The sequence below is a fragment of the Prionailurus viverrinus genome, chromosome D1 (assembly GCF_022837055.1).
Source record: "Prionailurus viverrinus isolate Anna chromosome D1, UM_Priviv_1.0, whole genome shotgun sequence".
Lineage (NCBI taxonomy): Eukaryota > Metazoa > Chordata > Mammalia > Carnivora > Felidae > Prionailurus > Prionailurus viverrinus.
In genome coordinates this window covers 8985537-9001245 of record NC_062570.1, presented here as the reverse complement: position 1 = coordinate 9001245, position 15709 = coordinate 8985537, and the positions used below count along the sequence as shown (strand labels likewise).

Below are 15709 nucleotides of genomic sequence, written 5' to 3'. Positions count from 1 at the left end.
AATATAGAAAAAAGGACTTTGGACTTAGATAAGCCAAGATTCATTCCTCAGCCCCACCACTTGCCAGATGTACAATCTTGGGTGAAATTAATTACATTGATCCAGTTTCCTCATCTAAAAAATGGAGGTAGTGATACTACCTAGTTCAGGTATCTGAAATCATACTCCTCTAGTGCCTAGTAGTTAACATGGGGCTTAGGGATATTGATTCCCGTTGCTCCCAACATTCTGCCTGCTCCTTTGCCTTGTCTCTTGGGGCAAGGAAGCTAAGGAAAGGTTCCAGTACATCCCAGTGGAGGTGCAAAGCTCTCCAGTAAAATCTTACCTCTTCCCCAAGCTCCTCCAGGGAGCCTAAGGGAGGGAAATGCCTAGGTAGAGACTAGTGAGGCAGAATGCAAGGGTTCTCTAGCTGTCTCTCTACTTTACAAGAAACCCACAGAGGATGCATAATTCCCACACTTCTGACAACTGCCTTTTACATAGGAAATACATTTCATAAGTCTTTATCTAATAATGATACTTTTTGAATTTTAATGAAGTTTATTGCTTCACCCCAAATGCCCTATGAAGAATGCTTTAAGTTACCCTAATTTTAAAGACCGAGCATTAGTGTAAATATGTTAGCACTGAGCTAAGGCAACAGGTGACTTCAGTCCACCAATTAAAAATAATTTCTATGTCCAAACTAGTCTTGTAAGTATCATTGCCTTTTAGAGGGAACTGTTCTGTATACTTTTAAAGGAGACATGAATTTTTCTCAGGATTCTTTTTCATTTTTGGCAAAATCAGGATTTATATGTGAAATGTGACTAGTTGATGTGCTATATATGAAAAGCGGCACTTTGTTTTTGTCCTTTTTCATGCAGGTTTCTCTGCTTATCCAATTTCTGATTGAAAATTGCTGTAGGATATTCGGAGAAGAAATCACTTCCCTCTTAGGAGAGGTTTCAGTGAGGTGTGATGCTCAAGAGAATGCCTCAGGTACTGTGAGTGCTTGGAACATTGTTTGCCAGGGCCGTGGCTGTCTTGGGGGCCACAGCTCAGGGAAGGAGGCCCCTGCTCCTCCCTGGACCACCGGAGTGTTACCACTGGTGGGGTTAAGCAATGTGTAAGATGAGGTCCAAAACTTTCAGAAGCATCATCTGGTATGTTTCTGCCCTTTTAAAAAATCTTTACAAAGGTCCCTAATGTCTGCAGTAGCACTGCTGTGGCTGAAACTGGCATGAGAAGCCCAGCAGGGAGAGGCAGGCCTGCTCTTCTTCCCCCTCCATCCTCTGAGTGGCCCAGAGACACTCCAGCCAAGCAGCAGTTGAGAAACAACCAGCACTGTGGGGCCTGGGGTGATTTTGAAACCATTCAACCTTCCAGAATTACTAGTTAGGTTATCTTTGACCAGTTATTCTAGGCCACTGAACATGAATATTTTCAACTATAAATATAGGTAACCATAATATGTAACCTCTATGGTTGTTGTGAAGGTTAGATAAAGTAGTGAATGGTAAAGAGTTTTGCTTAGTAAGGTTTCTCTGAGACTAAATCGTGTGCACTCACCAGCAAGCAGCTCCTGAACCTGGATACACCCGGCATGAATTCCTTTGTCTTTTTTACCATTTCTTGGTATTACAACATGTCCTCATTGCTTTGAGGAAATCTTAATTAAGAAAGCCTATTTCTTCAGGAACTGAGTTAAATTTAGTATAATGCAACATTTTTTTTTTTTAATTCTGGGAAGACAGTGAAAGTTCCTTTCTTTCTTGAGAGTACGAATATGAACAATCTATATGAAAGGAGAATTAAATTAACATAGATTTTTTTTTTCTTTTTTTAGCACAGCATGCAATTTCGGTAAGTAAAAATGTTAATTATAGTTTGATTTTTTTGACAGATATCTCTTGCTTCCAACTGAACGACTCCTCCTATGACAGCTTGGAAAATGAGCTAAATGAGGATGTCGATGCTCCTTGTAGTGACTTGGTGAAGAAACTTGGTCAGGGTAGCAGAAGCATGGACTCTGTGTTAACCCTCAGTGACTATGACCTCGACCAGCCTGAGGTGGAAGGCCTCTTAACCCTGAGCGACTTTGACTTAGACCGTTCTAAAGATGAAGACATTCAAATGGAACGGCCTCTTGAACCCAAGCCGGTGGACCTCACGGGAGTGTATGCAAAGGTCCCACTGCGGGATCAGGCCCGGGCCCCGTCGGGCCTGAGCACTCCTGGCTACCTGTCCACAGCTGCCGCAGGGGTTCCAAAAAGCCTGAGGCGACACCGACGCTCCTCAGAGCCCAGCATCGATTATCTAGATTCTAAGCTTTCGTATCTCAGGGAATTTTATCAGAAAAAGCTACGCAAGTCCAGCTGTGATGCAATTCTCTCTCGAAAAGATGAGGATTATCTGAAGCAGAATCAACCCCTCCAGGAAGAGGGTAAGACATGTTTTAAACAGAGTTTAGTCGCAGGCACTGATACCAAGAAAAACACCACTAATAAAAATGTTAAGAAGAAAAGCTTGTCTGCTAATGAAGGAAATCATGTGAAACTCTTTTCTAAATCCAAGCCAGTGGCCATTTCTGTGGCATCTTACAGTCACATGTCGTCTCAGGACCATCCCGGGAGCCAGCCTTTCGGCACAGACACATCTGGATACTCCCCGACACACACAGCGGATGCCCTCAAGAGCTCGCGGAGGCACCGGCGCTGCTCGGAGCCCAGCATGGATGACCAGCACTGCAAACTGACCTATCTCAGGGGAATTTATTCAAAGAAACAGCATAAAACCAGCTGCGGAGCCGGTCTCCTGCACGGAGAGGAAGCTTATCTGGAGCGGCACAAGTCTTTGCAAATGGAGGGGCAAAAGCTCATTAACCAGAGTTTGGTGATGGGGATTGAGGTGGGCAAGAGCAGTAGCACAAACAGGAACACCGAGAAGGGCTTACCCCCAAGACTAAATGTTTGCCCGCGGACCAGCTACTCCAGCTTGTCCTCCCCAGGCACTTCCCCCTCTGGCTCGTCAGTGAGCTCCCAAGACAGCGCTTTTTCTCAGATTTCGGAACACTCTGTGTTTACCCCCACTGAAACTTCCTCTCCAATAGATTGCACTTTTCAAGCTCCAAGAAAACAGGAAGAGCTTGCTTCTGATTTTAGCAATTCCAGCCTCATTTCTGCAACTCCTGGTCCCTCATCAGGGCAGGCCAGCAGCCGCCTGGCGTATACAAAAAAGGATGTTGTAGAGTGGCACTCACAAATACATTCTGTAACTCTTCACCCAAGCACATGGTTGAGAAATGGTGTGGCCAGTTTGAAAAACTGGTCCCTCAAAAAGAAGGCAAGGGCTTCCAGACCAGAGGAAAAGAAAGTAAGTTCTCTAAAAGGACCCATGGAGCCACCTCCCTATGCTTCTGGTATTTCAGAAGCCAGCCCACTGCAAGAGACACAGGAAGACATGCCCCAAAGGGCAACGGAAGGACTTGGAGCTGTGCAGACAGCCCAGTGGTATAGCTCGTACCCCAGCCAGGACTCAGAGAAGCACTGTAGCTCTCCATTCAGCCTGGTGGAGGATGGACTCAAGCTTTGTGTGAAGTCACACAAGGAAGGAGAGAGCAGTGAGCAGCGCTCTCCTGGTACTCTGCCGTGTAAGAGATCCTCACCCAGCTCTTTGACTGTGGACGATGCACCCAGCCCAGACTCGGGGCCTACAGTGGTTTGTGATATTGGGGACCAGCATTTAACCAAAGACATTTAACCATAGTAAGAATGTGATATGTACAAGAGCAGAAACTGGGCTAATAATGACATAAAGACAAGAGTACTATGACCCCTTTGTATAAAATACGTGGGATGGGTAGCATAAGGATAATCATTGCTAACACTTAGGACAACAAAAGAATTCTCTTTACTGAGACTATTTGGCAAAAAGTTTAGACTAACAAATTTCAGCTCCTGTTTGGGAGGCTTTTCCTTATTAGAGCATGGGATTGGTCCTATCATGTGTTTTTAGAGATAACTAGCAGGGGGCCAGAGAAAACATCTTCTGTAGGGAGAATATGGCCTACATGTTGAGTGAGATTCATATCCTGAGGCCAGGATATCATAAGTGAAGAATAAGGACTGTGGAAACGGGGAGGGTGCAGAGAAACGTCCGTGTTCCGTGGAATATGTTTAATAACTAAGCAAGAAAAGGCCACTAATCAAAGTATTAAAAAAAAGAAAGTATGTCCAGTAATGAAGGAAATCATGTGAAACGTTTCCCTGAATCTAAGCCACTAGCCATTTCTGTGACATTCTCTAGTCACGTGCCATCACAGGGAGATTCCAGGAGTCAGCCTGTTGATACGGCTAGAATGGAATAAACTAGAATATCCAAGAGCCATGAGTATGATAGTTTATTTGTTGGTTGTGTTGGTTGGTTGGTTTTTCTGTTGGTGTTCCACTGTTCTTCCAAGGCTCCGGGACACAGGGCTGTGAGGAGGAAGAAGGAAATGGTTGCTTGTTTCAGGGTCCTTTTTAAAGATGCCAGTGCTAGGAACATTCTCCAGAAATGCAACTTTTCCTATTAGGAGACGACCTCCTGACCTCATCCGCTATCCTAGTGAGGCAAAGAGGGCCACACGAAGCTGCTGCCAGCATGCACTCAATGGAGGCTCCTCTTTGCTGTGCTGGGTAGTGTTTTTCCACAGCCCTGCCTCTTCGATTAGCAGCCAGAAACATTTACTGATAAATCAGCCCCTTTCTGACGGCCACTGGCAGTTGAGAGAGCGGTTTTAAAGTTGGCAGTTTACAGAGAGTCACAGAATGGAATCCCCACCAAAGTAGCAGCCAGGCCTTCCTCTCAGACAGTCATTGGCTTTGGATTTTCTTAACTCCACAAGTTTTATATACTTTTGTCCCAGAGTATTCGTGGTTTACATCCCATTGGTTTATCTCACATCCATCAATGCTTCTCCCCTCTCTGACCTTAAAGGTCATACCTGTACATCTCCTGGATTATCTCCACGGATTCTTAGGCCTCCGAGCCAGTATGAAAGGATAGAATCAGGAATGGATGTGCATCTCCCTTCATTTTAGCTACTTACAAGAAGTTGCTTAGAACCCATTTACTCTCTTTAATTCACCATCAGATGGACCTTTCTCCCACAAACTAGCTTATCCCCAATTATTTTTCTTAGCCACTAGGAAACTTTCATGTCAAATGTTCTTTCCCTGTTGTCCTAAAGGTTTCCTTTCTCAGTTATAGAAAAAAAATAATAATAATGTTTTCTGTAAAGTAGAAGTCCTTTCAGTATTAGCTGTAAGTGCTGCCTACCTCTGTGGGACATGGCCCCTGTTGGCCCTAAGCATTGTAATTAACTTTCAGAACTCTGTTTCCAAAGAGCTCCTTCATGACACTGGCCATCTCAGTCACAGATGTGAAGTAGATTGTACCTGATAAACAGCCACTCCTGTATTTAGACTCCTGAGTGTCCATATACATCTTTTGTGGTATACTATCTAAAGGCAATAGGGATTCATTTCCCTTACCCTTAGGGCTTACTACTGTTGGAACTGCAAGATGTGAATGACATTCTTACAGCTTGGGGTGTCTTTCTGGAAGAAATTGTTTCTCCACTTACAAAATAATAGTTCTGTCCTTTTTTCTTTCATATGGGTGGGTAGAAAATTATCCACCCAATTTGAAGCATAGAAGAAAATAGATGCTGAGGTTTTCAATAACTATTCCTATTCGCTGTGTTCCCTTAGATACTCCTGTAATATTTCATGTGAATAGTTTGTTAATATTGCTGTAAAGTATTATATTGTATGATTTGAAGACAGACTACATGTCATTTTATTATACTCTGTCAATCTATAATATATTAGACTGATGCTTTATCTAAAATGCTTTGAGTTTGTATAATATATCTTGACAAATTTTACTACCATATGTAATGTAATAAATGTGTATTTTTGTACTTGCAGAAACTGCTGCTAACTTTTAAAGTTGTTTGGTTTTCAAGGCACTGATAATGGATATGTATGAAGTCCATGCTGTCTATTAAATAATAAAAAATATACATGCTGTAGAGTTAACAGTCCCTCCAGAGCAATATTGCCCTTTGTAGAATTGTTAATGAACCCAATTTCTGCTTAAGCTTGGAAATTTTATAAAATGTACTTAATATTGAATTGGAACTTTGAACTTTTAGTCATAGACTATGGTCAGTCTTTCTAGAAAAAGAGGGTGTTTTTTTTTTCTTTTATGTTTTCCTAATCTTATTTACCAAAAAGTCCTGCTTTAGACACATCATCTTCATTTTCTTAGAGATTGTGTTTTCATTTTGCTCCTGGAATCAGATATGGTCTATGTTCTCATATCAAAAGAACCATTAATTCAATTCGATCGATTGTAGATCTTCTTACCCAAATTTGAACCATTCTGCCCCGAGTACCCAGTTGACCCCAGACACATCCAGACAATCCAAGATATCTGGATTCAGGTACCCCAAGACATCAGAACTTATAAAGTCATGTAAACTTACTAAATGTTACCGGTCTCTCATGACTGCTGTATGTTTCCCTTCTCAGAATTCATTGGGGTTCACTTTTTGCAAGTTCAGCCACCATTTCAAAGAGATTCAAAAATATAAACTACCTTAGTCCAGAAAAAGTGATTTGCCCTAATGGAACCCTGAAGACTACCTACCAACTCCACAGTTGGAAATGGCACTGATTACATCTGGGTGGTGTACAGAGACAATGATGTTAATTTCTCTCTAAATTTTACAGAAATACAGATAATTTTTCTTTTAAAAAAGAGTTCAGTCGACTGAAAACACTGGATTCAAGGAATTATCTCACGTTGTGTTTTTCTACTTTTCATGGCATGACATTGAATTTGAAAGGATCTAATGTATCCTTGAACTACTGGCATATTCTGTCTGTTGAAAAGAAACTCTTAAGAATATTATGTATCTTAATCATAATTATGGTAGTAAGTGTTTTACTGATATTTTCCTACCTTGTCATGTTTTAATGGCTTGAGAGGAAGTCTTTGTAAACTGCATAGATCAATACAAAGAAAAAATGGAATAATAAAGTTAGGTAAGATGTTAACTTTCTTTAATATCTATTCTGGTTATCAGGATATCTCATAAGCTAAGTTTCCTGCTGAAAGGAAGAGTTCTCTTGAGTTCTGTGCTGTCTACCCCAAGTATGAGTCCTACTCATTTTCTGAGCCACCTGTGAGTATAAATCCTTCATCTTTATTGTTTGTGGGGTTTTTAAAATACAGTGAGCTCCTTGAGTTTCCAGTCTGCATAATGTCAGATGTATGGTAGAATTGGCAGAAGGTGTGCAATTTGGAAAATTGTGTTGTGAAGTCTCAAAGAGACATGTACAGAGGGAGGTATTAGATGCATATTGTCCCTAACTTCATAGAGTGTGTGTTCACTAGAGCGTACATATGTATGTAGATAATTCAGGGTCTTTTTCCAGCCTATTTAATTTGTGAGGGCAAAGTAAATACATTTTCTGGAGTTTGATTTTATTTCACATGGCAGTATTAAGGTGCAGACACGAAGGAAGGGATTTAAATATTATTTACGTATAGGCTTGATTCTAAATCACAGTAACTTGGAATCAAATTCAGAACTTCTGGCAGCTTCTTGATCTGCTTTGAAGAGTGAATACATTGGCCAGAAACCTGAACTTATGAAATAGACCCATTTCTGAGCAAGTAACATGGATGGTATAAAGAAATACTCTGCCAGGTCACAGGGGCTGTGATTGCTACCGCCTAAAATTTTCAGGATGAAAAGAAACATTTTATATCTCTGTTTAAGAATGAGATGACTGAAAAATAAAAGAAGATAAAAACAGAGAGGGAGGCAAACCATAAGAGACTCTTAAACACAGAGAACACACTGAGGGTTGCCGGAGGGGTGTTGGCTGGGGTGGATGGGATAAGTGGGTGATGGGCATTAAAGAGGGCACTTGTTGGGATGAGCGGGTGTTATATGTAAGTGATGAATCACTAAATTCTCCTGAAGCCAACATTCCACTATATGTTAACTAACTTGAATTTAAATTAAAAAAAAAAATGAGATGACTGAGAAGCAGAATCATCAAAATACGTGAATACAGAGAAGCTAACTTATTGAAGGTACAGTAAATGGAGAGAGGAGGAGGAAAGCTGTGGATGAGCTCATTAATTAAAGCAAGAAACTGAAGTCACAGGGAGTTCAGAGAAAATTGGAAAAGGGGGAAGAGTAAGGCTTGTGGGGAGTGGAGGGTGTCATAAATGATTTAATGCATTTCGGGTAGTTTAATTGTTATTACCAGGTACTCGTCTAGTCCCTAGAGATACAAGGTGAAAAAAACATTGTTTCAATCCTCAGGAACTTTAAACAACTAAGGAAGAAATTAGGCTGTGTAGAAGAAAGCTAATAGTAATATTCACTGGGCACTTACCGTTGCCTGCATGCAACTGATAATCAATACATCCTATGTATTGTTTCATTTAATGCTCACAGTAGTCCTGTATGGTGGGTACATTCAGCTAGAGCATCAATCTGACTGTGGGCTCTTTTTTCTCACCTTTTCACCTTAAAATTGGGATGGTAATAAAGCTTCTTCCACACTAGGGGCATCTGGGTGGCTCGGTCTGTTGGGCGTCCAATTCTTGATTTCGGCTCAGGTCATGATCTCATAGTTTGTGAGAGAGAGGCCCACATCAGGCTCTGTACTTAACAGCACGAAGCCTGCTTGGGATTCATTCTCTGCCCCTCCCCACCCCTTCTCTGCCCCTTCCCAGCTCGCTAGCTCTTCTTTTCTCAAAATAGATAAGTAAATTTTAAAAAAGAAAAACTTCTTCTGTAATAAAGCAGACAAAAGTTATAGGCATGAGGACCAATCCAAACTCTATTTAAAGTTAAGGAAACAGCTAGATATATCTAATACAAAAAAATAATAACCCAGTATTGGGACTAATTCAGAAAACTATGACAAATGTAAAAATTATTGAGCTGAAAATTTGTTCCAGAGAAAATGGTGTCGACTTGTGTCTCCCTACTTCTCCCCACTAAATACAACTACCAACCCTGGAAATAATACAAAAGACTACCAAAGGAGAACTCTAAATGGTGGTAAGGAGAAGGTGAATTGGTTCAGAAACCTAGGGCTAGAGAAACAGCACAGTAATTGAGCATCTTACATCCCCTTACCCCATAGAAAAAGGTGACCAAAGCCTACCTTTCTCAGCCTGGCAACAGAAGACAGCCCAGATGTGTGCATTTCCCCCGTGATCAATCCAGAGTCCCTCTGACACCTTCAGGTAAGCCAGACACCACCTGCAAGTGGAATAGATGAATGCCCTGCTAACAAGTGGCCGTGGCGAGAGTTATCCTTTCCTACTAGGCCTGAAATCCCTCTTCCCCACTGGGAGATACCAGAATGGCCAGGCAACAACAGAAAGAGGAACCCAGTCAGAACAGGCAGCTCGGCCTGGGAAACATCTCTCTCTCTCTCTCTCTCTCTCTCTCTCTCTCTCTCTCTCTCTCTCTCCCCCTTCCCAGCTCGCTAGCTCTCCTTTTCTCAAAATAGATAAGTAAACTTTAAAAAAGAAAAACTGATGCCCAGCAGGCATAAGACTCCCCTCCCCCAGCCAAGACACCAAGACAGCCAGAAGGCATGGTCAGGAGGCCTCTACCATGAAAAGCACCAAGCCAGGGGAATCTAAGGCCTGTGGGACTAAGAGGCTTCTCTGGCTGAGAACAGATCACAATGACCCCAGAGAGTCTAAAAATTAAGTGGCCCATGGACCCACAACTCCTGAATATAGGCCAGGACCTGTGAGTAATAACATCCAAAACATCCAACATTTGTATCTTTGGAGTTCCAAAAAGAACTCCAAAACGCTGAAACAGTCATTCAGGGAAATGGTGACTGACAACAGCCCAAATTTGGTGAAAGACCAATCTACACATTCCAGAAGCTGAATAAGACCCAAACTACATAAAGCAAAACTGTATGTCTTAATTAAATGTTTAGAAACTAAAGACAAAAAAAGGTCTTGAAAGCAGACAGAAATGACATCTTACCTATAAGGGAACACTAATTTTCAGATTAATCATTTGAAACCACAAAGACCAAAAGAAAGTGGCACATGAATTTTCAAGTGTTGAAAGAAAAGAACTGTCAACCCAGAATTTCATATGCAGTGAAACTGTCTTTCATGAATTAAGGGTAAATAAGGACATTCTCAGATGAAAGGAAACCTAAGAATTTATCACTAACTGGTATACCCATTAAAGATTGGCTAAAGCAAGTTCTTTAAACAAAAAGTAATAAAAGGAGGAAATTGGGAGCAGTAGGAAGGAAAAAAAAGACAACAGACAGCAGAAGTGAGAGTACTTGATAGACTAGTCTCATGAGTTTTATAAATCATATTTAGTGCTTGAAACAAAAATTGTAGCATCATTTGATACTCAGGATAGGGGCACCTGGGTGGCTCAGTTGGTTAAGCATCTCACTCTTAATTTCAGCTCAGGTCAGATCCCATGTTGGGCTCTGCTGCAGAACCTGCTTTGGGATTCTCTCTCCCTGTCTCTTTGCCCCTCCCCCACTTGCGTGCACATGCACTCTCTCAAAATAAGTAAACTTTATTAACAAAAAAAAAAAAAAAGATACTCAAGACAATGATATTTAAAAGTGGGAAAAATAAAGAGAGCTGAATGGAAATGGAGTTCTCATATTTCCCTCGAAGTGGTAGAATGTTGATACTAGTGAAATAAGATATGATATATATGTATATTTTAATACTTAGAGCAACTATAGAAACTAGATATTTGGAGAGTCTATCTCTCTAAAACACTAAGTAAATCATGGTGGAATCCTAAAAAAAAAATGGTTAACCCACAGTAAGGTAAATAAAAAGAGAGGAACAAGAAACAGTAAAAAGAAAAGAAAACAAAATGGCATACTTTAGGTCTACATATCAAGAATTGCCTTAATCACAAATGATCTACATAGACTAATCAAAAGACAAAGATTGACAGAGTGGATTTAAAACAAAACAAAAAACTACCTAACTATATCCTATCTACAGGAAATTTACTTCAAATTTATGTAGGTTGAAAGTAAAAGGATAAAAAAGATATACCATGCAAACATTGGTCAAAAGAAAGCAAGGGTGGCTGTATTAAAATTGGATAAGGTGGACTTGAGAGCAAAGAAAATTGCCAGCAACAGGGACATTCTATAACAATAAAGGGCTCAGTCCGCCAAGAAGACATCACAGGCCTAAAATGTGTATGCACAAACAACAAAGCTTCAAAATATGTAAAACAAAAACTGACCAAACTGAAAACAGAAATAAACAAAACCACAATTACAGTTGAAGACTTTAATGCTCCTCTCTCACTAGTTGATAAAGCAACTAGACAGAACACCACCAACGATATAAAACTCATGAATGCCATAAACTGAAAGCTTAATATTGGCAATTATAGGACATTTCACCCAAAGATGGCAAGATACACATTCTCTTCAATTGCCCATGGAACATAAATCAGAACAGACCATGGCCTGAACCATAAAACATTAACATTTTAAAAGAATTAAAATTATGTTGCATATGTTTTCTGAGCACAATGCAGTCAAACTAGAAATCGATAACAAAGATAACAGGAAAATCTTCAAACACTTGGAAGCCAAAAAACACACTTCTAAATAATCTATTGGTCAAAGGACATTTTAACGGAAATTTTTCTAAATCGTACAACTAAATGAAAATACCTGTCAAAATACGTGGGATACTGCTAACAGTGTTGAGGAAAATGTATAACATTGAATGCTTACATCATAAAAGGAAAGATCTTAAATCAATAAGCTAACTTTTTCAAGAAACTAGAAAAAGAAGAGCAAGCGGAAGAAAGGAAGTGAGAGGGATTAGAATAGAAACCTATAAAATTGAATAATAGGAAAACAATAGAGAAAATGAAAACAACAAGTTTATTTAAAAAATAAAGTATAGGGGCACCTGGGTGGCTCAGTCGGTTAAGCGTCCGACTTCAGCTCAGGTCATGATCTCACAGGTGGTGAGTTCAAGCCCCACGTAGGGCTCTGTGCTGATAGCTCGGAGCCTGGAACCTGCTTCGGATTCTGCCTCTCTCTCTGCCCCTCCCCTGCTTGCACTCTGTCTCTCTCAAAAGTAAATAAACATTAAAAATAAATAAAGTATATAAACCTCTACTGAGACTGATGGCAAAAAAATTGGAAAAAAAAAACATAAACCACCACTATCAGAACAAAAACAGGTTATCATCATAGATCCTACAGTATTAAGAGGATAATAAAAGAATACTCTGAATAATTTTTACATTCATAAATTTGACAATTTAAAAGAGATGGGGAAATTCCTCAAAAAACACAAATTACCAAGCTTCAACCAAGATAAAAAAAAAACCTGACCATTCCTATAACCATTAAATAAGTTGAATTCACAATTTAAAAACACCTGAAAATTATAATAAATACATACACACAAGCTAATAAAGAAAAATCTCTAGGCCTAAATGGTTTCACTGGAGAAGTCTAACAAACATTTAAAGAAAAATTAACACCAATTTACATACAATGTATGTAAATTGTAACACCAATTTACATACAATTCTATTTTCCAGAAAATAGAAGGGAGCACTTTCAATTCATTTATGAGGCCAGTATTACCCTGATTAAGGAAACCAAAGAAGCCAGTACAAAAACAAAATTGCCAATTAATGTCTCTCATGAACTTAAATGCCAAAAAACAAAAATATTAACAAACCAAAAACAGTGAATAAAAAGAATTACGCAATATGACCATGTAGAATTATTTTCCAAGTATGCGGGATTGTTTAACATTTGAAAATCAGTCAGTGTTACCTATGAAAAGCTAAAGATGGAGAATCACAATATATCAATTAACACAAAAACATTTGACAAAATTTGACTCCCATTTGTGATTTCTGAAATTCAACAAATTAGAAGGAAATTATCTCAACATCTGCAAAAAGTCTACAGCTATCATCATGCTTCATGATGGAAGAGTACTTACTTATTCCTAAGATTGGGAACAAAGCAAGGATGTCTGTTCTTACTACTCTTATACTACTAGAAGGTATAGCCACTGGGATAGAGAAAGAAAAAATTTAAAAAGATACCCTGGGGCACCTGGGTGACTCTGTTGGTTAAACATCCTGACTCTTGATTTCGGTTCAGATTACTGACTCACAGTTTGTGAGATTGAGCCTTGCGTTGGTATCTGCCGTGACAATGTAAAGCCTGCATGGGATTCTTTCTCTCCCTCTCTCTCCTCCTCACACTCTCTCTCTTCTCCCCCACCAAATAAATCAATAAACCTTAAAAAAATAAATAAAGATACCCAGATTGAAAAAGAAGAAATAAAACTATTTGCAGATGATGTGATTGTCCACATAGAAAATTCCAAGGAATCTACGGGAAAAAAAAAAATCTACAAGTAATAACTGAATTTAGCAGGGTCACAAGATACAAGGTCAACACAGAGAAATCCTTTACACTTGTATATGCTTTAAATATGCAGAAACTAAAGTTAAAAATAATACCATTTATAATCACTCAATAAACTTAAATACTTTAATAAAAATTTAATGAAACATGCATTAGGTATGTATTCTGAAAATTACAAAATGTTGACAAAATTCTGATGAAAGAAATAAGACCTAAGTAAATGGAGAGAGATGCATGGACTGGAAGAGTCAACATAGTAAAATGTCATCTCTTCGCAAATTGATACATAGGCTTAATGCAATCCCAACCAAAATCCCAGAAAGGACTGTTGTAGACAGACAAACTTATTCTTTACAAAATACGTGTAAAGGCACGGGCCATAGAATAGCTAAAACAATTTTGACAATCATGAAGTGAGAGGGATCTCTCTATCCAATATTAAGACTTCCTGTAGAACTACAGCAATCAAGACAGTATGGTATTGGAAAGACAGACAAATAGGTCAGTGGAATAGAGTGACCTACACAAATATGGTCAACTGGAATAGAGATCAGGTAGCCTTTTCTACAAACAGTGCTGGTGCATCTGGACATCTAAAGGCAAAAAATACAACAACCTAAATTTCACATGTTGTACAAAAAATTCAAAATGGATCGTGGAGTTAAATGTCAATTTTAAACCATAAAACCTTTAGTAAAAATAACAGGTGAAGATCTTTAGGATCTAGATGTAGGCATAAACTTCTTAGATTTGACATTAAAAGCATGATCTATAAAAGGAAAACATTGGACCTCATAAAAATAAAACAAACTGGACCTCTGCAGAATTAAAAACTTTTGCTCTGAAAGAACATGTGAAGAGGATGTGAAGCTCTACCCTGGGAGAAAATGTTTGCAAGGCACATATATGACAAAGTAGTAGGATATAGAATATGTAAACTCTCAAAACTCAATAGTAAAAAAAACAAAAACAACTTTTTTTTGAAGTCTGGTCTGGCCTATAAGGAGTTTGAAAGTTTTCCTCACAACAAGCAAAAAGGCTGAAAAAAGAAAATCAACAAGTCTCCTCAGATCCATCAGAGAATGGACATTGAAGGTAAAACTGCTGCCCCCAAATTGAGAGAGACAGGCAAGCAGATACAGAGAGGGACAGCACCCCAGAACAGAGGCCCAGAAGTAGAAACTTTCGCTGGAACCAGTACTGAGTAAGAAAAATTGTAATTGACATATTGTTGGAGGCTCAGCCGAAGAAAAGGTTGAGAGTTAAAAGTTCCAGGGTGCCCATTCTTAGGAGACCACCGCACTTCTGAGAGTTTTACTGACAGGAGCCTTACCAAGTTCTCATGGTAAAGATCAGAAAAAAGATCTTTTGCACTGATGGAGTCAAGGTGGAAGAGTACACACGCCCTTGCCCTTGGCAACCTGGATGGTTGTGGTGGGGCCTTTACAGTGGGTACCACAGGCGCCCATTGAATGATACCATTCAAGCAGTCAAAAGGTTTTTGCAATTCTGCAGTGGGAATAAACCACAGACTACAAGGCAGTTTGACAGCTTTTGGAACCAGGGCTCCACAGTTGGGAGGTAGCTTTGCAGTTTCAGAGGTTTATTTTCCATGATTGACGGCAGCATGGTTCAAGTCAGGGGGAAAGAGATCCCTGGAACTCCATCACAAGGGGTGCCTTAACGGAGCCATGCTGGCAGCAAGAAATGGACCAGTGGCATGGTTGGGTCAGCCACAATGGGTGGCATTCTCCTGGCATTAATTGAAGGAGCTGCCTTGTTGACAAGGTCTGCCTCTGCACAATTTCCCAATGGTCCTCAGTTTGCTGAAGACCCCTCTCAGTTGCCTTCAGCCCCATTACCATTGTCACCTTTTGGAAATTATCAGCCGTATCAATACACTTTCTTTCCCAGGATTTCTGTAACAGAATGAGCGGTAGTTCAAGAAAGAATTTGAGAAGATAAGTTACAGTCTGTTTTTAAACCATAGGTGAGATAGCTATGGCCAAATAGGCTATGAAAAGACACTTAGCTCTTTTTTTTTTCTATTTAAAGGAACATGGGGAGGGGCAGATGTTAAAAGATAACACATTTATTTATTCTCACTTGAATTGCATTTGTGATTAAAATAGCTAATATCTTTAAAAGAAAATATAATAAATACTTAGAAGATGAAGGACCAAAGGGCAAACAGCAATGAAACCTGA

At 39.5% G+C, this 15709-nt stretch overlaps 1 protein-coding gene, 1 long non-coding RNA gene and 1 pseudogene across 4 annotated transcripts in view; 2 read left to right on the top strand and 1 right to left on the bottom strand.

Annotated features, from left to right (window-relative positions):
- ARHGAP20 (Rho GTPase activating protein 20) overlaps nucleotides 1-7088 on the top strand; it is a 128944-nt gene extending 121856 nt beyond the window's left edge. For all 3 annotated transcript variants that reach the window (XM_047823558.1, XM_047823557.1, XM_047823559.1), the window contains 2 exons: nucleotides 867-981; nucleotides 1886-7088. In XM_047823558.1, the coding sequence (XP_047679514.1) occupies nucleotides 867-981; nucleotides 1886-3741 (1971 nt within the window). In that variant the 3' untranslated portion in view covers nucleotides 3742-7088. The remainder of the gene's footprint in view (nucleotides 1-866; nucleotides 982-1885) is intronic.
- Nucleotides 4387-8658, bottom strand: LOC125146770 (uncharacterized). The gene is made up of 3 exons (XR_007144891.1): nucleotides 8571-8658; nucleotides 6994-7033; nucleotides 4387-4457 (listed from the first exon to the last, which is right to left on the bottom strand). It is a non-coding gene; the product is annotated as an uncharacterized LOC125146770 (long non-coding RNA).
- Nucleotides 8659-14844: 6186 nt separating this feature from the next.
- On the top strand, nucleotides 14845-15435 carry LOC125176390 (mitochondrial import inner membrane translocase subunit Tim17-A-like; annotated as a pseudogene).
- Nucleotides 15436-15709: the final 274 nt, after the last annotated feature.